General features: G+C 41.3%; 1 protein-coding gene across 1 annotated transcript in view; it reads right to left on the bottom strand.

Annotated features, from left to right (window-relative positions):
- Nucleotides 1-23,354, bottom strand: part of shank3a (SH3 and multiple ankyrin repeat domains 3a) — a 973,942-nt gene that overhangs the window by 459,687 nt on the left and 490,901 nt on the right. The window contains exon 12 of the mRNA XM_072562789.1: nt 3,823-4,144. Coding sequence (XP_072418890.1) covers nt 3,823-4,144 — 322 coding nt within the window. The remainder of the gene's footprint in view (nt 1-3,822; nt 4,145-23,354) is intronic.

Below are 23,354 nucleotides of genomic sequence, written 5' to 3'. Positions count from 1 at the left end.
AACAGGATAGTCTGATCCAATATTGGAAGTGTCTACAATAGGGTTAACTAACCAAACACTAACTGTGTATAACAGGAATGACTATCACAGCACTGACTGTGTAAAACAGAACTGATGGTCCCAAGACTTGTATTTTTATGAAGATGGGAAGACTCCATTAGTCTTCCAAAATGGTGAGGAGGACCTTCACTTTCAACAGATTAAACTTTTGCTAATAAGGGTAAAGAAGTGGTGTAATTTACGCATGAGGGAAACCTGAACCCAGCAACACCATTTGAACTCAACGTTAAATTTAAACATATCCTATCTTGGCAACTGCAAGGAACTTAAACCACAGTGAGGAAGTCATCAATTTATGATGAAAACATAAAGATTCTTGAAGGGAGATAAGGTGTCTTTAATTGCCATGGCGTGAAAATATTTATTCCTTAACCATTCAAAATAAAAAGAAACTGCAGATGACAGCAATTTTCTTTTAAAAAACTCTTCTCTAGCAGTTTACAACACCCGCTTGTTGACCTTGTCATAAGCTTTTATGAATATAGAACATAGAAATTCACAGCACAGTACAGGCCCTTAGGCCCTCGATGTTGTGCTGATTTGTGGAATCAATCTGAAGCTCATCTAACCTACACTATTCTATTTTCATCCATATGTTTATGCAGTAGCCATTTAAATGCCCTTATAGTAGGTGAGTCTACTACTTTTGCAGGCAGAGCACTTTACGCCCTTACTGCTCTCTGAGTAAAAAAACTACCTCTGATCTCTGTCCTGTACTATCACCTCTCAATTTAAAATTATGTCACCTGTGCTAACCATCACCATCCAAGGAAATTTGCTCTCACTGTCCATCCTATCTAATCCTCTGGTCATCTTATATATCTCTATTAAGTCACCTCTCAGCCTTCTTCTTTCTAACAAAAACAGCCTCAGGCCCCTCAGCCTTTCCTTGTAAGACCTTCTCTCCTTACCAGGCAGAATCCTGGTAAATCTTCTTTGCACCCTTTCCAATGCTTCCACATCCTTCCTATAATGTGGTGACTAGAACTGTACATGGTGCTCCAAGTGTGGCCGCACCAGAGATTTGTACAACTTCAGCATGACCTCAAGGCTTTGAAACTCAATCCCTTTACCAATAAAGGCTAACACACCGTATGCCTTCTGAACAACTCTATCAACCCGGGTGTCAACTTTCAACGTACATGGACACTGAGATCTCTCTGCTCATCCACACTACCAATAATCTTACCATTTGCCCAGTACTCTGCGTTCCTATTATTCTTTCCAAAGTGAATTACTTCACACTTTTCCGCATTAAAATCCATTTGCCACCCCTCAGCCCAGCTCTGCAGCTTATGTATGTCCCTCTGTAACCTGCACCATCCTTTGGCACTGTCCAAAACTCCACCAACCTTAGGGACATCCACAAATTTACTAACCCATTCTTCTATGCCCTCATCCAGGTCATTTATAAAGATTACAAACAGCAGTGGCCCCAAAACAGATCCTTGTGGTATACCACTAGCAACTGAACTCCAGGATGAACATTTCCCATCAATCATCACTTTCTGTCTTCTTATTCCTGATCCAAACTGTTAAATCACCTTCAATCCCATGCCTCTGTAATTTCTGCATTAGCCTAACGTGGGGAACCTTATCAAGCACTTTACTGAAATCCATATATACCACATCAATCACTTTACCCTCATTCACCTGTTTAGTCACCTTCTCAAAGAACTCAATAAGATTTGATAATAACCTACCCTTCACAAAACCATGTTGACTATCCCTTTCTTCCTTTCTAGATGATTATGAATCTCTGGCTGATTATTAAAAAAAAGACTATTATTATCTGACAGCAGTGGGGCTGAGTTCTAAAATCACAGTTTGACACTTTTATAAGCCTATTAAACACAAGTTGTCTTTGATATTGGATGTGGAAATAACTTTGCTTGCATTTAAAAGAGATCAAATATTTGATTTTTGTTTTTGTAAGTTCTAAATGGGCTTTCATGAATGTGAGCTTTTTTAAAAACATTCAAATCTGCATAATTAAATTTATATCAGATTTTTAGACATTTATTTTATTCAAATCCACAAAATTTCCAAGATCTGCCCAGAGTAGACACTGGGTGAGTTGGCACATGCTGTTATAAAGTCCAATGGTCGGTGGATCTCAGGGTGGGCTACAGGGTATAAAATCCTTTCATCCAGCTAGGACAAAATCCTACAGAAATGTTTTTAAAAATTATTCATGGGATGTGAGCTGGGCCAGCATTCAATGCCCACCCCTAATTGCCCAGAGAGAAGTTAAGAGTCAACCACATTGCTGTGGGTCTGGAGTCACATGTAGGCTAGACCAGGTAAGGGTGGCAGTTTCCTTCCCTGAAGGACATTAGTAAACTAGGTGGGATTTCCTGACAATCGACTCACAGTCATCATTAGACACTTAATTCCAGATTGTTATTGAATTCAAATTCCACCATCTGCTGTGATGGGATTTGAATCCAGGTCCCTAGAACATTACCCGGGTCTCTGGTTCAATTGTCCAATGATAATTCTACTAGACCATCACCTCTCCTTAAACTGAGGGGGGCTTCTAACTTGATCTGCTCCCAGGATGATTGACAGTTCCACGACTGTTTCATCAGATTGATAGTCTTGGCACTAACTTTATAATTGACAGGATTGATTGTTCTGGTATTAACTTGAGAGGAAAAGAAAGAATAGAAAGATACAGTGGTAAAGGAAAGAGTAGAGTTGAGAGGAAGTAAAGTCAGAACTGTAGACATAGTAACCTGTTGATTGAATCAGTCTATAGGTTGAACAGCAGAAATTCATGGCCATCTGATATATTTTTAATCATTTTTTTATCAATGCTACTTGTAGATTTACTGACAAAACCAGAAATGGGTTCATTCAAGCCTTCTGCTGATGTTTGTTGCTTCCTGCTGGAAACACTGAGTGAATGTGGAATGGGATTATGATTTAAGGTTAACTGGGACATCCTTGACAGTTTAATATTATGCCCAGCCTCTTCCACGGAGAACTACAGAGCTAGCTGCTCTGAATCCTACTCCAGAAACAAGCAGTGGTTTCACATGAAGTGGGATCTGGAGAAAAGGAGAAGGGTTTTCCAATCCTTTCAGCTTCCCATTCTCTTTCAATTCGGGCCTGCTAGCCATACATGAATTCCACACCACTGCAAAGGCAAAGCAGAGGGCCTCAAGCAGCTTAATCTCCTCAAACAATCTGTCTCAGTGCTTCCTGTGATAGTTGAGCTACCTTACAGCTACAAGCTGCCATGGTATGTGTGCCAAGTTCCACAAGCTCCTCCACTGCACACTGTCTCAGGTTGTCAGAAAATTCACCGACAGCTGGTGGCCCTGAAGACAAGCAGCAAGAGCCTTAGCCCCTCTGCAGGTGTATCGAGAAGACAATGCCATGACATGTGGACTACATGGTGAGGTATCTGATGAAGGAATGAGACCTACACGCTGTGCTATATTCGCTGATATTAAGTAAAGATCATCAATGGTTTATTGGGCAAGTAAGCACATTTTAAAAAAAATCTTGATGAAAGTTTTCAGATTCAAACTGTAAACTATGTATCTTTTCCTTTTAATACTGTGTTTTCTTCCCTGACCTATCATTATTACCTTCACTGATAAACCCGGTTGAAAAGCTATTCTCCAAACATGGGATGCTGTTAAAGAACTGCAGAGAAATGTGGGCAGTCAGGTCACTAAGCAGAAAATAGAGTTGAATTCTCTTCCCCAATCCCAGAGCCTTTTGAGGACATAAGGTTCTGGGCCATCTTACCTCAGCCTGGCTTTAGTCTGCTTCCTGAGGACAGGCGTGTTAGCATCACTTTCCTCTTGGACACACTGCAGCGAGGGCGATCGGCTGTGTGAGCTCCGTGAGCTAGCAGTACTCTGCTGACCTCCCTCGGCACCCTCCTGCATGTGCGCCAGTAACTGCGGTGGCAGACTCCTGAGGGATGGCACGGGTGAGTGGGACGTCCGGCTTGGGAGGTTGTTGATGTTGTTGTCACTGGTGGATCGCAGCAGAGTGCGCGGGGATGAGAGGGCACCTCCGCCTGTTCGTCGCCTGTTAGTGTAGCTTGGGGTCTCTCTGAAAGGCACTGAAATTTACAGGAATATTAGTGTCCACGTCTCCAAAACATGTGCAAATGGCACCTCCCTCACAATGCCAAACGACTGACCCCACCCTCTTCCACCAACATCAAATATACATGAGAGTAACGAGGGACAATTTCACCACTTACTTGCTAAATTACCATTTTATTTTATTTTTAGGATTACAATAGTAAACATTGCAAGTTATTTGATCAAGGTGGGATCAGACTCAGGCCTGAACCTATCCTATTTTATATCCACATATGTACATATTGCAACAGAATTATATGGACAAAGCAAAAACTCTCCTGGGGCATGAACCTCAGGCAGTGCATGAGGTAAACCTGGTTCCACTCTAACCATCATCCTCTGGTGTATTACCTTCATTCCATTCCTACCTGGCCTAAATTAATCCTTGTCACTTTCTAATTTACAATCTTGGCATGAAAGTGGCAATACTTATTGCTGCTGAAGATAATATTGCTGCTACTGGACTGATACAATGCACTTGACCATTCAGTCCATCTATCAATACCTCATACATATTCTACAAAGTGGGAACTTTATCAACCTTCAATCTATTCCATTAGCCCATGTACATTGCACCCCATCATGGACTGTACTCACCCATTTAATGTCCTCTCCCAACTCACCTATATTTTACCCTATCATGGACCTATTTAATGTTCTTGTTTTCCTCTCCACAATTATATCATTTTGAGATGTTGCTCTGACCGAACCAAGTTTTCTCTGTGTGATCTGGGGTGTCCATTGGCCAATTCACTTGGCTGATCTGCTTAACTGCCTTGTCCAGCCCACTGAATCTTGCTTTCAGCTGTGTTCCCCCTGTAAAGGTAACAACACTAACACTTCACCTCCTGTTTGAAATGTTCTGATTTCAACATACTTAGCTGCACACTCTTTCACCTTTGCCTGAAAGTTTTAAATGCTTCTGTGCTGCTTTGCAGGCTCTTGTGAGTCTCTCCAGAAACACTGACACATAATCTGACAGATCTTTCTGGGTCTAGCTGCATCATCTGAAGAATAAAGTGTTGTTTTTCCGCTTGACAAAATTACGTTATGTCCTGAAATTTTCCTTCCTGAAAATATTTCCCTGATAAATTCTAATAGCCTTCTGATTCAATGACCTTGGATTAAACCTGGTCGATTCATTTAGCGAGGTTTAGATAGTAAGTATCTGAAAATCAAAACATTTGTTCCAATCATAGGGATTTTCATGAAAATATGCTTTAATTGTTGTCTCAAGAGTTTCATGGTACCTCTTTAAAGCTTCAGTGTTTGCAGATGATATGTTGTAGACTTCACCTGTTTATATCATGTTTCATATGTTTCATGGAATGCCCTGCCAGTAGCAGTGGTGGACTCTCCCTCTTTATGGGCATTTAAACAGGCATTGGATAGGCATATGGAGGATAGTGGGCTAGTTAGGTTAGGTGGGCTTGGATCGGCGCAACATCGAGGGCCAAAGGGCCTGTAATGCACTGTATTCTTCTATGTTCTACGTTCTATATTGTGTGCTGAAAAAATTTATACTTAAAGACTGGATCGACTGGGCTTGTACTCACTGGAATTTAGAACAAGAGGGGGGGAATCGCATAGAAACATATAAAATCCTGATGCAGAAAGAATGTTTCTGATGATGGGGAAGTCCAGGAATAGGGGTCACGGTCTAAGAATAAGGGGTAAGCCATTCAGGATCAAGGTGAGGGAGAATTCCTTCACTCAGAGTTGTGAATCTATGGAATTCTCTCCCACAGGAAACTGCTGGGGCCAATTCATTAGATACATTCGAGAGGGAGCGGGAAGTGACCCTTGCACCTAAAGAGATCAAGGAGTACAGAGAGAAAGTGGGAATAGGATATTGAACGTGCATGATCAGCCACAATCATATTGAATGATGGTGTTGGCTCAAAGGGCCGAACGGCCTACTCCTGCATCTACTTTCTACGTTTCTAAGTTGGTCCAACTGTAGTCTTACTGGCAGTCCACAGTGAGTAGAAACTTGAATTAATTTTCCATCAGTATTTTAGCTGAGATGATCCTCAAAGGAATGGACTTTGGGAAACATGTTGTCATATCCATGGTAATAAGCATAAAGTAGTGTCCCATTTTCTATTAATATCCTACACCATCTGCTAGCTCTCTATTGAACAGTTCCTCAAAAAATGCTAGGATATCCAAGATGCTGGTGTGATTGCATTTTGAGGTTTTCCCAATCTGCTCAGTAAAAGTATTTATTTCTCAATGCTTGAGTTTTCCGTATTCCTACGTGTCCTGTCTGAGGAATTTCATAAGCTATCTCTTAAAAACATTACTGCAGTACCACTACCAAACAAAAAAAAATTGCCTCCAGGTTTACAAGGATTTCTCCATCCCCTCATCAGAGTTACATTTTAGAACTCTGTCAGTACTATTTTCAGTGTGGGTAGATCGTATGAATTTGTCTAATTGCAGATATGCTTTCTGCACCTCAGTTAAAGAATTACAAAACACTTCTTTTGAATTATCCTCATCTTTAAAGAAACTTTCAATGACACTAATAGACCATCTGATATAGGAGCAGAATTAAGCCATTTGGCCCACTAAATATCTGCTTGTTTTATCACTAATTTGATTAATTCAATCATTAACTTTCAATGAGCTCTCTGGAGGCAAAACTACATAATTCTGTTTGAGTAGTTCTTGTATCTCTTGATGTAATTTTGGATTTAGCTGTATCATTTGAAGAAGAGATTACATTTCTTCTTAACAAAATCCCTTTACATCGCTCATCTATATTCATTTCACCAGCACTCACAGCAGTGTTTATCTTTGGTCTCATATATGTAGTTAAAGTGAGAGTTTAATACGGTGCAGTCTTATGCTGGGCTCCTTTTTTTGGAAACATTCTTACAAAACCCCAGTAAGTCCCCAGGGTTTCCCATGCAGCTTCCAGCACTCTGAACAAGGGTGTCCCAGCGCCTTCCTTTCCAGTTTGAGGAGGACATCTTTGGGCATTCCCAGCTGTCATCTCATTGCCCTTGCTGCTTGCCTTCCTTTCAGTCTCTCACCATCCATCTTTCTTAGCTTTATGGGGTTTGCAGAAAAAAAGTTTAATTTTATAGATTAACATATAATTATCAGTTATCTTCACCACACGTCCTGCTGTCGCTACCATCTGGCCTTCAAAATGAATTCTAATTATGGGAGTAAGTGACTTTTAAAAATTCTTTTAGCAGAATAATATTTCTGAGAGATTCATACACAGCATTTGCTCCTAATGCCCATATCCAAATGTCAAAATTACTTTCCTTAACCTTTCAAATTCAATGTAAGTCTGCCCCAGGCAGTTTCCTTATGTTCTGAAACTTACTTTTGCCTGTATGCCTCAGGCAGTAACTTATACACATCTAAAATGACCTCTATTAATGCATCATAATCTATGGAAGCTCCCTCTGATAAAATGATGCACAACTCTTATGAATCCCATTGTCAAGCTGCTTTGCATGAGAAGTGCTCAGGTTTCCTCTGGGCCACTTCATTTGTTTTGCTAACTTTTCAAACAACATTAGGAATGCCTCCACACACCACTTTCATCAAATATTAGTAGAGCATACACCAGTTTAAACATCTCCTTACTGGACTTTCAGTGAAGGTATAGCTTTCCTCATCAGACATTTTTAATGTATCTGAGGCTCCTCTATAATAATAGATTAGAGTGGTGCTGGAAAAGCACAGCAGGTCAGGCAGCATTCAAGAAGCAGGAAAATCTGTGTTTCGGGCAAAAGCCCTTCATCCTGATGAAGAGCTTTTGTCCGAAATGTCGATTTTCCTGCTCCTCGGATGCTGCCTGACCTGCTGTGCTTTTCCAGCACCACTCTAATCTTGACTCTGATTTGCAGTCCTCACTTTTGCCTACTCTGTAATACTCTAGCCTTCTCAGCCAGTAATGTCTTTCTTTCACCTGAAATCTATTCCAGCCTCATAACTGCTCTTTTTTTTTCCATTTTCTTCTCCCATATTTTCTTTAAAAATTCTATTGTCTTTTTGATCTGAAGCTGCTTCATGTGAAATTGAATTCTAACAAATAAACCCAAATGACTTACTCCCCATTGCAACTGGTGCCGTTTGTATTTCCACTGACCCCAAATGCATTGCCAGTTATCTAAGGTTTTGCAGGCAATGCCACATTTAACACCCTTGCCAATCCTTCTAATTTAGTGCCAGCGCCATGGATCATAACCCTAAATCATCCATTGGCATATCAAACTTTTAATTTCAATGCGTTTTATTTTCATAAAAAGGGGGCTGTCACAGCCATAAGTGACTGGGTTTGTAAATTCACTGAATGTCTGGCTGAATCCTGTGTGGACACATGGAATCTCAAACCTGTACAGAGGCAGAGAAATGTCAGAACAGAAAAACTGAAAAGGAAGAGATAATGAGAATTTAACTACAGAACGCATTGTCAGCAGGGAGCCCTTTGTTGCAGATATGTTTGTGTTTTACCCTTCCAAAGATATACAAAAAAAAGGAGTATAGCAAATTTCAATCTGAGTCTTTGTGTGTGAGTAGCCTGACACTCTATGGTATGGATCAGTGTATATCATGAAGATCACAGTTTGAGAACAGCTATTAAACATCGCTGCACAACATGTAAAGAATGGAAACATTTTCTCTCTCACTCTGAGTGCTGCCAGCTATCCACTGTGGAAAGAAACCAGGATGAAAGGATTTCAATTAACCTGAAAAGTCAAGAATCTCAAAACCAACTGTTAAACCAAAGACAGCATTACTAGTAACAGCTATAAGACCATAAAATATAGGAGCAGAGTTAGGCCATTCTGCCCATCGAGGCTGCTTCACCATTCGATCATGACTGATCATTTTCTCCACCCCATTCTCTTGCCTTCCCCCCATAACCACAGTAACTGCCACAATATTCAATCTACTCTTCACAAATGACTCAGACTGAATATACATATTCTTTTATAACTTTTATCATTTGTTGACTCACTTCTTATCAGTGTGAATGTGATTATGATATTACTTCACAAGGCTAGCAACTAATAACCTTTCTTTTCTGTTAACTCAAGATAGTCTTGTTAAATTGGCTCCTTTTAATACATACATTCACTTGGTCAGGCAGAATGGTACTCATAAGGGAAGAGATCCTTTTCGATTAATCTTGTTCCGACCAACTGAGGGGACAGGTGAATAAATAAGGACAGCCAGTTCATCTCTCCTGCCTCAGAGCTTTGTTGATTTGGGATATACACCTCACAACTAAAATGAATTTGTAGAACCTCCCTCAGAGACTGGTCATAACTATCTAGGATCTTATTCCACCTGCAAGAAAGATTTAGGTGCTGCCAATGTCATCTTGACTTTACAATCCAAGAAACCAGCTATCCATCCTGTTATCCTTCATCCATTACTGTTACTCTACATTCATAGTCATGTTGTCCATGTCCAGGATCCAAGATGAGCCCCAGATATTGTTTCAACTGAGGCAGGAAGAGAGAACTGATTATCAAGCTTCACTGTTCTACCAGGCTCACTATTGGTGTAAATGCATTGATTTAATTGCCAAAATGGCCAACTGAGCTCTTTGGATATCTATCCAGAGTACAAGTAATATCCACCAGGGTTAATAAACTCCAAATAATCCAGTTATTATAAACAAAACGTTATCCTTAAAGCAAATGGAAATGACTGATGAACCGGATTTGGAATTACAATCACACAATATAGGAGCAGAGGTAGACTATTTAGCCTTTCAAACTTGTTTTGCCATTCAATAAGATTATGGCTAATCTGTCTGTGTTTTGAATACCACAATTACATCCATCCCTGATGACCTTTGATTTCCGCTCTACCCCTGCCCATTATGAATCTATCTACCTCTGCCTCAAAGTTATTTAATGAGCACCAAACCCCACCCATCCTGGGTTTCGATCAAGTGCTTGTTGACAGTACACATGCTGACCACAATCTACTCTTCTCATGGTAGTGGGAGTGCCAGTCAAGTGGACTATTTTCCCCTGGAAGCTGTGGAGATCCTTGAATGTTGTTGGAGCTGCACTGATCCAGGCCAGCAGTCAGTCCTGACTTGTGTCTTCTAAATGGGTGAAAAAAAAATGATTGAGGAAGTCAGGAGGTGAGTTATTTGCCACAACTTCTCTGACCCACTGCAGCAGTTACTTTGTTTAATGCATCTAATTTAGTTGATAGTCAACAGTGACACTCAGGACTTTGGTGGAAAATCATTCAGCCATTGTAATCTGTTAGATGAAATAGGGAGGGAAATGGGTGCTTTCGGTTTGGAGGAGATCATTCCATTGCATTTGTAGGCCAAATGTTACTGACCACTCAATATCCAAACCCTGAAGGCTGTCTCAATTTTGCTGTATGCAGCCTTGAACCACCCTTTTACCTGAAAAGTTCTAAATGGCCTTGACCACTGAAACCATCAGTGAACATGCCTACTTCTGAACTTACAAAGATGATGGTGCCCAGGCAGGGAGGAGTTCCTTCAGCATTTTTCTCAGGCTAACATTCACAACTACAACTTTTTTAATCTTCACTTTTGAAATTCAATTCCTTTGTCCATGTTTGAACCAAAGCTATAATCATGTGGGCATGGAAAATCCCGGCAAAATGCAAACTGAGCATCAGTGGATACGTTTTGCTGAATAAATGCCACTTGATGGCATGGCCAAGATTTTCCATCACTTTGCCAAACGATAGAGAGTAGGCTGATGAGATGGTAACTGCACTTGTCCTACTTTTTTATCCACAATATACCTGAGCAATTTTCCACTTTGTCAAGTAACTCCTGTAATGGAACATTTTGGCGAGCACAAGTCTTCAGTGTCATACTTGCTACGCTGTTGAGGTTCATACCCTTAATTGTGTCCTGTCATTTCTTGATGTGTCTTCGAGTGAATCAAAGTTGCTGGTCTCTGATGGTGGGGATCTCAGGAGGGGGTTAGATAGATAATGTACTCAGCATTTCTGAACAAATATTGTTGCAAATGCTCAGCCAAAACATCTGCACACAAATGCTTCAATGACACTGGTGAAGCATCTTCTTCCTGTTCACTATTTGATTATCTAATACTATTAATGATTGGATATGGCAGAACTTCATCACTTGTTTCATGTGGGATCACTTGGTTCCATTTATAGTATGCTGTTACTCCTGTTTGGCTTATATGTTAGCATGAGTGTAACTTCACTTGATCGGCACTTCTTCTTAAGGCAAGCCATGACTGTTCCTGACTTGCTCTTTGATGTTCCTCATTGGATCAGATTAAGCAGGTCCAGTTCCTGGAGCCTGATGGTAGTAAGGGTTATGATAGGCTATGAGATGATAGATTATGGTCAAGTACAATTCGGAGTCCTAGGTTCATGGATGCTGAGTTCTGAGCTGTTAGATATACCTGTAATCTTTTGTGTTTAACACAGTGTTCGCTCTGGGCAACATGGTGGACACTATTCTCTGTGTAAAGTCAGGCCTGTGCTTTGTCACTTCAACCAACAGTGACCTTGACAGATATATATTGTTATTCATTCAAAAAGCCAGTTTGAAGCTATGTCCTTAAGGTTCATCCTACTTGGTCAGTTGTGGTATTCATGATGAAGATTCATATTATGAGGATATTTTGTGTTTTTATTATCCCAAGTACAAATGGTTTTGAACATGGAGGAGTACAGTAGGTTGAAATCAGCAAAATGTCTCCTTGCCTATGTTTGACCTGATTCCATGAAACTTCATGTGGTCCACAGTCAACTCCACTTCCACTTCCTCCCAATGTTAAACCAATGCACTATTAATTGCAGTGGTTCTGTCCTGCCAGTGGGACAAAGGTCATTGACACGAGGGAAATATGGACACAGCATTCCATAGTGCTACTGGTGCTGTAAGTTTAACCTACTTCTGATCAATCTCCAATGCAACCTGCACTGACTGACAATACAGGAAAGGGAATAGTGTAACTCAAAACATACAGAGTGTTATGATCATCACCTCAATCTGCACCCAATGCTAGTTAACCTGCCATTTCTGACTACACGCATTCTGTTATCACTCTCTTTTGTAGGTCCTGTTAATGCTCTCTCTTAAACTTGCATAAAAGACAGAAACCATCCCCACTTCCACTTGTGCTATTTAAAGGTATCAGCAAGGGCTTTTCAGTTTAATAGCTGTTGACTTTCTGTCGCTGCTCCAAAGTTGGTTGAAATCCTGTGCAAGCTTTGCAGCATAGGTATCTGTGTAAGAGAATGTTTTGACTTAAGTCCTGATTTATAGAGATTGCTGATACAGTGCATTGTACAATGGGTGCTGCATTGGATAGGAAATGGCTTTTGTAGATCCATTCATTGACTTTGATCACTTGTACGAGATCAATGATATTTTTTTCTAACACTGCAACAAGTTCTTCGACCAGACTCTTTGTATTCTCCCTCAATTAGCTTCCAATCCCTTCAAAGTGTACTACCGACAGCTTACTGATTCCTGTGGAAGCATCATCTCTTTGTTTCTTTCTACAACCTCTATTATTAAATCAGCGAATCTTTCCTCTCTTTGGCCTACTAACGCTTTCTTAATTGTTAAAGCATTTTCAGAAACACTTTCAATATATCTGCTGAAGCCAGGATGCACCTTCACTTTAAGAGGTGCAGGTTGACTTTAAAAATATATAGCTCACATTAACTGTATTCTAAAAAGCTACTACATAGCTCATTAGGGCGACGTGGTGGCTTAGTGGTTAGCACTGCTGCCTCACAGCACCAGTGACCTAGGTTTGATTCCAGCCTCAGGCAATTGGCTGTGTGGTGTTTGCACATTGTCCCCATTTCTGCATGGGTTTCCTCTGGCTGCTCCAATTTCCTCCCACAGTCCAACGATACTCAGGTTAGGTGGATTGACCATGGAAAATTACCCTGTCATGTGCAAGCTAGGTAAATCAGCCATGGCACATGCAGGGTTGCAGGGATAGGACGGGGGGGGGAAATGGATGTGGGCGGGATGCTCATCAGAGGGTCAGTACACACTTGATGGACCAAATGGCCTCTTACTGCACTGTCGGGATTCTATGATAATTCATACATTTTAAAATATATAGTTTTAGGTATGAAAGCGGATTTGGAATATTTTAAATGTAATTGAATGGAACTATATGATAGCAAAACTGATAAACAATCCTGAACTAAATGCAACTCAAATAAACCTAGGAAAATTACAGTTCAAATTGCATGTTTAATGAGGCCAGACTTGGAAGGAAGAAGATTTGAAAAGCAGTAATCTACCTCTGGACTTCTTGTAAAGACAGTCTGAGATCAGCATTCTCTAGAATTTCTTTTCCCAGTTGCGTAGACCTCTATGCACGGCAGCACCTTCCGAAACCAGTGGGTGATGCTGGGAGTGATGTCAGAATGCACATGCACATCCCTGCAACCCTGCATGTGCCATTCTGACATCATTCCCAGCATCACCCATGGGTGGCACGGTGGCTAGCACTGCTGCTTCACACTGCCAGAGAGCAGGGTTCAAATCCCGCCTCGGGCAACTGTCTGTGTGGAGTTTGCATGTTCTCCCTGTGTCTGCGTGGGTTTCCTCCGGGTGCTCCGGTTTCCTCCCACAGTCTAAAGATGTGCGGGTTAGGTGAATTGGCCATGTTAAAATGCCCATAGTGTTAGGTGAAGGGGTACATGTAGGGGAATGGGTCTGGGTGCGTTGCTTTTTGGAGGGTCGATGTGGACTTGTTGGGCCGAAGGGCCTGTTTCCACACTGTAAGTAATCTAATGCCACTCGTGGTGCGTGGAACCTCTGAGACATTCTTGAGAAGGAACACTGGATCTTCCATTTGTTGCCTGCCTCACTCACTTGCTGAAATGTAAACACCACTCGGAAATTTAACTCAGGCTACTACCAATAATGATGACCTGCTGAGATTCTCCAGTGCTCACTGTTTATTACAGGGTGAAGCATTACCCACTTTTAATCAAACTGGTTATTCTTGGGTAATAAAAAAGCACTTTCAACTGTACTGTAGGTTCCTACTTTTTGGAAACAAGTAAAATATGGTTTATAAATGCTATGTGATTGGTTTGATGCATTGATGAATGTGCTTTTGAAAACGAATTTGAGGCAAATTTGAACTGTAACCTCTCTGAACGTGAAACGTTAACTCTGCTTTCACTCCACGGGTGATGCCAGACCTGCTGAGTTTTTCTGCGAATTTCTGTTTTTGTTTCTGATTTTCAGTTCTGTTTTTGAACTGTAACCTAACTAGTGAAATTTTATGACGACTTTTGGGTGCAATTTCCCATTTGTGGGGATGCAGATTCTTTTTCTGAGACGACACAGATTGGAAACTACCAGCTTCCATTGCTGGAAGGTGGCATCGTGCAGCACACTGAGGACCTCTAGTGGAAGCATTGCAATCCATCCCTCAAATGTGACAGAAAACCACTTAGAATACTGATCACTGTAGGATAGCGATGCAAGATCAGAAAATGTATTGCTAGTGCAGAATTACTGAAATGCACGCTTCTCATTATGTTAGATTACAGAGGTTTATGGTAAATGTCATGCTTAGTAGATAATATAGTTCAGAATCAAACAGAACATGGTAAACACTGAAGACAGCTGGAAGAAACACAGAGGCAAATAATGTGGAAGAAGGGATTAGTGTGTCATGTAAAAAAGGGACAATAAAGGGGTCAATCTTTGGTTAAGTGTTGGTTCTGTTGAATTTCCCAAAGGGTATTTCTCTGTGAGATCTCTCACCATATCTTGCAAACTCTCATGAACTGCCTATGCTGACCCTAAGGCACTACTTGTCCAATTCCAGCCCCACTGTATTACTCGCCTTTTCCAGAACATCATTCATTGGATATCCGCTGAAAGGCAGATATCCATGCACCTGTGCCATTTTGGAAAGGCCAACATCCACCCAGACAAGTGCAGGCAATCTTTCATTCCCCTTCACTAGCAACGTAATGGCACAGCACCACAAAGTCAAGGTGCTCACGGCTGGCCCTCCCTCACAGGGAGATCCTCATACTCTCGCTCAGGTCACTATTTAACCACCCAGCCACACACCTTACCCATCCTTAGCTTCATCCTGTCTAAACAGCCTCTCTATAAGTCATCGTTACTTTGACCCCTCTGACATCACTACTGGAGGCCCACAGATTGTCAATGTCCATTAAGGGAACACCAAATACAGGCAAAAAAATCAGGCAATTCCAAACAAGAGCTTGTACTGATAGCCAGTAAAAATGAACACAAAAAAACCATTGGAAGATGCAGTTCAGCTGGCAATGTAAACTGAACGTTGGAATGATGACCAAGGACAATTTTACATTTCCTGATTGTCTGTGACAGTTAGCTTCTAGCCACTAGACACGGGTGTCAATCAGGCCCTGCCTGGCTGGCCATGCATTACACAGCTGAACTCTGTCAGAAACAAGGAGAGCTTCCTCCACTCGCATGTTCTCATCCTCCTCCTTGGCACACTGGACCCATTCGCCTAGTTCCTTAGCATCCCTCACATCATCTCGTTGCCTGCTCCAATCATGAAGAGGACAAAACACCAGAATGACGCGGCACATTCTGTCCTGACTATATTAGATACGAGACCCCCTCAACACCCTGCCAACATTCTCTCCCCTCTACAAGCTCCACCAAGGTGCTGTTTGAAGCATGGGCACGGGGGGGGGAGGGGGGTTGTGCAATGATGTCACAGGCCACAGACACCGTGAGTAGCGCTTGCTCCCAGTAACTAGCCTTGTAACACACCAAGGCACTTAGCAGCACCAGTACGTGTAAAGACCATGTCCTTTTATCATTAGATTTTTAAAAGATTCTGGGCTGAAGTGAGAAATAATTGTTTAAAAACATGAATTTTAAAGGATTGCTGTATGAGTTACAAAGCTAGAAACTTGACATGCTCTGAGCAAGTGGAGTGCTGGTTAGATAAACAGCAAAGACCTGCCAACCTTGTCTGATATCACAGGTACAGCATGCACGAGGTACAAAGTGAAGCTCCGTATACTAGAGGGCACAGGTATAAGATGAGAAGGGAGAGATACAAAAGGGTTCAGAAGGGCAATCTTTCTCATGGGTTGTGAGTATCTGGAACAGGCTGCCAGAGGTAGCGATGAAAGTGAATACAATTTTGTCATTTAAAAAACATTTAGGCAAATACATGGATGGGATAGATATGGAGGGGTATGGACCAAACGCAGACAAATGGGACTAATTTAAATTGTAAAAACTATTGGCATGGGCAAGTTGGGCTGAAAGGCCTGTTTTCATGCTGTAGATATCTATGACTGTATGACTTTATGTCCCATTAGACATCCCAGGGCAGGTACAATAGAGATTTGATACAGAGTAAAGCCCTCTCTACATTTTACCATGGGAATTGGTTTAGCTCAGTTGGCTGGATTGTTGGTTTGCAGAACAGTGTGATGCCAACAGCGTCGGTTCAATTCCCATCACCAGTTTGAGGTTACCATGAAGGAATCTTCTTCTCAACCACTTCCCTCACTTGAGGTCTGATGGCCCTCAGGTTCTAATGAGATAGCAGTCCCTATAGTCTGGTCAGACTATAGCAACACAATACTTTACCACCCAGCCTTGGGTAAAGCATGGAATATTTACTAAGTAAAATTCTCATTACACTGAACACTGACAAAACAGTAGCATCACAGGTTAGATAAAGAATAAATTTCTCTCCACAGCATCTCATCAATTTCTTGAGTTCATGTATAACATGAGAGGCATAGATAGAGTTGATAGGCATCGATAGAGCTGATAGCCATAGACTATTTCCCAGGGCAGAAATGGCTAACACGAGGGGTCATAGTTTTAAGCTGGTTGGAGGAAAGTATAGAGGGGATGTCAGAGGCGGGTTCTTTACACAGAGAGTTGTGAGAGCATGGAATGCATTGTCAGCAGCAGTTGTGGAAGCAAGGTCATTGGGGACATTTAAGAGACTGCTGGACATGCATATGGTCACAGAAATTTGAACGTGCATACATGAGGATCAATGGTCGGCACAACATCGTGGGCTGAAAGGCCTGTTCTATGCTGTACTGTTCTATGTTCTAAGTTCTATGGTTTAAGTATGTAGTAAAGCTCCCTGACTGGGTACTACATGCGTTTGACAGAGAGAGTAAAACAACATCTTTACTCCATTCAACAATTCCCAGGATAGGTAAGGCATGGTTTGATACAGAGTAAAGTTTTTTCTGTCCTGTCAAGTAAACCCAGGTTGAATGCAGCAGGGGAAATGTTTCCTCTACTCTCTGACCTACCAAAAACCAACTGGGAAGGTGGATCACAGGTTAGATACAAAATAAAGCTTCAGTACACTCTCCTTTCAAACACTGCCACAGCATGTGTGTTAAGGTTTTGATGTAAATCTCGGCTCCCATTCTCTGTCTCAGTAAACAGGGATAACTATAAAACTGGGCTAGAGTACAGAGTAAACTCTATCTTCACAGCCACAACAATATATCCACAGCAGGTGCCACATGTTAGATATAAAAGAAAGCTCACTTTGACCTATTCCATGGAACATTCTCAGCAGAAGTGCAGCTTGGATTTAATGTGTACTAAACCTCTCTTTGCATTGTCCAATCCAACACTCTCAGAGCAGAATCATGCCAGCAATTTTATCAGGTCCAGCAGCAGTTAACATTTCACAGGTAACTTTTAACTGCAGCAGATTCCTCCAAAGTCTCCATTATAAATAGACACTTTCAGAGAGTTCCAGAAGCAGGGGAATTGTGGTGCAGAAATGAATATCTAATGGTTTGTGCTCCAATCACGTCACACCTTACTCTTCAAAATTTCGGTGGATACAAGCCGAGTCTGTTCACCCTTTCCTCTGAAAGGCATTCCAGGCATCCGTCAAATAAAGCTTCTTTGAACTGCTCGAATTTATGTTTTCTCCTTCCTTAAATAACGGGGCCGATACTGTACCCACATGGAACACAGCAACTTTCCCAATAGGATTCAGGAGAAATATTCTCTTTGTGAAAAGCTTCAGGTCATTCAAATCTAGAAACTAATTTGTTTAGTTAAAAACCCCAGTTGCATCAAGTCTAATCAAAGCTCAACAGATACAATAACAAGTAAGAGCACATTAAACTAATATTTATGTTTTAATGAGGAAAACAAGATGCCGTACACTACATATGATTGAATGACCACTGTCACCAATTCCCATGGTGGGAGCGGGGAACTGCCAATAACCTAATCTGTATTAACCTCTCCCTTTAATGTGTTTGTTCATATCCAATAGCCCTGAACAGAATTAGAGCAGATTTTTTTTTGTTGTTTATGCAATGACAGTGAGTTACAGAGGAAAGGCTGACATTTGCTATCTATGTGTAATTGTCCATAGAAGGTAATCATGGGCTTTCTAATTGACACATTGAAATCCTTGGGGATCTTGATGCTCCTGAGGTTATGGAGAGACTTTCAGGATATTCACATCTTGATAACAGAATGCAGATATGTGTTCCAATTACTGCCTCGGGGTAGTAATTTGGAGGTAATCCTGCACCCAACTATTGTTACCCTCATCCTATTCTGTAGCAGAAATAAAAAAAATTTAAGCCTTGCATTTATATACCTCCTTCCTACACCTCCTGACATCTCAAAGTATCTAGGAGAAAGTGAGGACTGCAAATGCTGGAGATCAGAGTCGAGAGTGTGGTGCTGGAAAAGCACAGCAGGTCAGGCAGCATCCAAGAAGTAGGAGAATCGACATTTCGGACATAAGCCCTTCATCAGGAATGCCCGAAACGTCGATTCTCCTGCTCCTTGGATGCTGCCTGACCTGCTGTGCTTTTCCAGCACCACACTCTCAATCTCAAAGTACCTTCAGGCCCATTAATGACTTTTTAAGTGTAGCCACTGCTGTAATTTGGAAACACAGCATGCAATCGATGCTCAGCAAACTTTACACCAACTGGGCTGTGATAGGAAATCGATACTTTATGTGATTTTGGTTGAGGAAAAGTATTTACTGTGACACAGGGTGACTCCTCTAAACCTCTTTAAAATAGTACAACCAGACAAATAGGCAGATGGGATCACAGTTTGATAACTCATCCAAACGACAGCACAATGTCAGAGTAGATTTTTGTGGTCAAGCCCTGAAATGGGTCATGAACCAAAAGCCTTAAGATTTGGAGACAGATGTGCTCTCAACTGAGCCAGAGTTGACCTGCTGATGGTCACAAGGAGGAAGCTCACTGTTGAAATAAGGAGTAATTACAGTTAACATCAAATTAGCCAAGATGATGGATGCTGGAATCCCCACGTGTACGGATGGGTCCACTGATGTCAGCGGTTTAGGTTATGTCTGTGTATCATGCTGCTGGCAATACCATACTGCAGGCCCAGACTACTCCATCTTGATTGTGTGACCACCAGACCATTACACTACTGTAGCTGCTCTTCATCTCACTTCTCATTCTTGCTGCTTGTGCTGATTCAGACTGGGGCTGGGCAGCACAGTCGATTGCTCTCTCGTGCCATTTATGTCTTTCCCTTTTAGTGCTTGCTGTTGTTGATTCAGTCAGTGTTTGGTGATTCACTGAATCACTGGGTATAGATGAGCTGGTGGGGATTGACTGAATTATAGCATCATAAAGTCATGGAGAATGTATAGAACAAAAACATACCCATCAGTTCAACACATCCATGCCGACCAGATATCCTAAATTAATCTAGTCCCATTTATCAGCACTTGGCTCATATCCTTCTGAGCCTTTCCTATTCCTATACCCATCCAGATGCCTTTTAAATGTTGTAATTGTACCAGCCTCCACCACTTCCTCTGGCTGCTCATTCCATACACACACCACCCTCTGCATGAAAAGGTTACCCCTCAGGGGCCTTTTATATCTTTCCTCTCTCATCCTAAACCAACACCCTTTAGTTCTGGGTCCACCAACTCCAGGGAAAATACCTTGTCTATTTACCCTATCCACGCCTCTCATATTTTATAGACCTTGATAAGGTTACCCCTCAGGGCAATGTGCCAATGGTGACCATGTTTTCTCCATAAAAATTTGCTATCCTTCCGAATTTTCTCCCACGTTCAAAACATCACACTCTAGTTCTGAAAAAAAAACTTCGTTTCCTATCCTGCTTCCGTCTGATAACAAATTGTTAAGGCCAAGTCTTGATTGCTCTTTTGTAAAGACGTAAACCAAGACCAAATAGTTATTACATCCAGGAACATGTACACCTCAATCAGGTCTTCTCCCCACTCTTCTACTCTCCAGTGCAAACATACTCAGACTGTCCAACTTGTCCTCATAAGGCAACCTCTTCATTCCAGTTATCAATCTGCTAAACTTCCTCTAAACCGCTGAGGATGTATTTACAGCTGTGTTTAAATAAGGAGACCAAACAGTACACAGTATTTGCGATTTGGTCTCAGCTGAGCCATGTAAAACTAAAGCAGAACATTCTTTGATTTTTAATTCCTCTCGTGACAAATTGCAGCATCCCATCAGCCTTCTTCTTTCTGCGCTGAATGTGCATTCTAACTTACAACGGCTCAAGGACCAGATCACCAAAATTCAACTCTTCATCCACAGCTCCCTTAAAAATCCCAATACATGGCTTAGGCATGATTTCCTTTTCAGAAAAATAGCTTTATTTTTTCCACATATCTTGAGTTTTTCTAGATTCATAGCTACAATCTCTTTAATGATCAATTCTAACACTCTCTCTGAGAAAAAAAATCAAGCTAAGCAGTGTATAGTTTCCTATTTTCTGCCTCCCTGCCTTCTTGAATAGGAAGGTTCTTTTTGTTACTTTCCAGTCTGATGGGACCTTTCCTGAATCGGGGGAATTTTGGAAAATTAACTCCAAGGCATCTATTATCTCATCAGCCACCTCTGGATGACCTCATCAGCCACCTCTTTTAAGACCTGAGGATGAAGTCCATCTGGACCTAGAGACCTGTCAGTCTGTATCACCAGCGGTTTGCTCAGTAACACTACCCTTGTGATTGTAATTTTGCTCAGATCCACTCCCCCTTCCTCCTCCAGATGTGAAGCAATGACTGGAATGTTTTTGTACTCTCTGTTTAAAGACAGAAGCAAAATATGTATTATTTTCACCTGTCATTTCTTTAACATCTACTATTAACTCGCCATTCTCTCACTTTGGTGGAACTCTTACTCTACTTTTATGTTCCTAGCTAACTTTCTCTAAGATTCTAATCTCTTCTCCTCATTAACCTTTCAGTAATTCTTTGCTGTTCTGCTTATTTTGATGGATCATCTGACCTGCCACTCCTTTTTGCACAGCTATATGCTTTCACCATATGTTTGATGCTTTGTCTAACTTCTTTAGCTAACCAGGTATGATGGGTCCTCTTTAGACCTTTTCCTTTCCAATGGGAAGACATTGATTCTGAATTTTCTGAATTATCTCTTTAAATATCTGCCTCTGTGCCTCTATTCATCTGTTCCGTAGTCTAGAATGCAGGTTCAATTCAGCAAACTTAGCTTTCGTGTTCCACATATTTGCCTTTAGTTATTTTTAAAATCCGTGTCTAGGTCTCAATCCTTTTCCTTTCTATTTGGATATAAAATTCAATCAGATTGTGGTCACTGCTTCCCAATACAGTGTTTAATCTGAGGTCATTAATTAAACCTGCCACATTACACAACATGAAGTCTGATAGTAACCTGCTCTCTGATCGGTTCCAAACTGTGCTGCTCCAAGGAACTATTTCAAAAGTATTCGATGAACTCCTCATCCAGGCTACCACCACCAATCTACTTCTTCCCATTTAAATGTAAGTAAACATGAATCATGTTTACTGCTGTCCCTTTATCACAAGCAACCAACATTTCATCTTGTATATTTTTGTCCCACATTGTTGTTACTGTTACAAGGTACGGTGGCACAGTGGTTAGCACTGCTGCCTCACAACGCCAGAGACCCGGGTTCAATTCCCGCCTCAGGCGACTGACTGTGTGGAGTTTGCACATTCTCCCCGCATCTGTGTGGGTTTCCTCCGGGTGCTCCGGTTTCCTTCCACAGTCCAAAAATGTGCAGGTCAGGTGAATTGGTCATGCTAAATTACCCATTGTGTTAGGTGCAGGGGTAAATGTAGGGAAATGGGTCTGGGTGGGTTGTGCTTCGGCGGGTCGGTGTGGACTTGTTGGGCCAAAGGGCCTGTTTCCACACTGTAAGTAATCTAATCTAATCTAAAGGTCTGTAGGCCACTTACATAATTGACCTCTTCTTCCTTTTTCCCACCTCAACTCAAACTGATTCCACATCCTAATCTCCTGAAACAAGTTCATCTCTAATTGCTACATTTAATACTATCCTTGATTAATGGTGTTACCACTCCACCTTTACTTAGCTTCTTATTTTTCTGGAGTACCCCTCAAAACCTGTCTTCCAAAGCCATGTCTCCATAGTGGCTTTCAAATCACTTTTATTTACTGCAATGTGTGTTATCAATTTATTTTGTAATGAATTCTGTCACATTCAGACACAGAGGTGTTGTGCTTTTTTTATTGTTGTAACATTGAGTCTCGTAACGTCGAGATGTATTCCTAGTTTTTAGTCTTAGTCCCTTCCTGATATATTTAGATCCTCATGTTCCATCTTAACGTTCTGCTCTTTAATTTTTCTCTCCACTTTTTAATATACTACATCTTTTCCCATTTGTTCCCTTGATCCTACTAATTAGTTTAAAGCTGTCTCTATTTCCCGACTCACATGGTTTACAAGAACACTTGTTCAGCATGTTTCAGGTGTAATCGATATCGATAATATAGTTCTCACTTCCCCTGTATTGTGGCACATGAACTGGAACCCACATCTCCCACATCAATCTTTGACCCACGTGTTCATCTCTGTAATTTTATTTACCCAAAGCCAATGTGCTTATACTTCAGGTAATAATCCAGACATTATATCTTTTGAGCCTCTGCATTTCAATTTAGTGTCTAGTTTTTCATTCTCTCTGTGGAACCTCTTTTCTGGTTTCATCTTTGTCATTGGCACCTACACAAATTACACATTGCATCCTCCCCCTCCTGCTGTAACTTCCCACCGCAGGTTACATAGCCATCATGACTTTCCCTCTTTGCAGCAGAAAATCATGTCAATCCCCCTTTCTATCCTATCAGCTATTACTACGA

The sequence above is a fragment of the Chiloscyllium punctatum genome, chromosome 44, assembly GCF_047496795.1.
Source record: "Chiloscyllium punctatum isolate Juve2018m chromosome 44, sChiPun1.3, whole genome shotgun sequence".
In the NCBI taxonomy this organism is placed as follows: Eukaryota; Metazoa; Chordata; class Chondrichthyes; order Orectolobiformes; family Hemiscylliidae; genus Chiloscyllium; species Chiloscyllium punctatum.
Note: the sequence above shows the minus strand (reverse complement) of the source record. Positions and strands in the feature narration are given on the sequence as shown.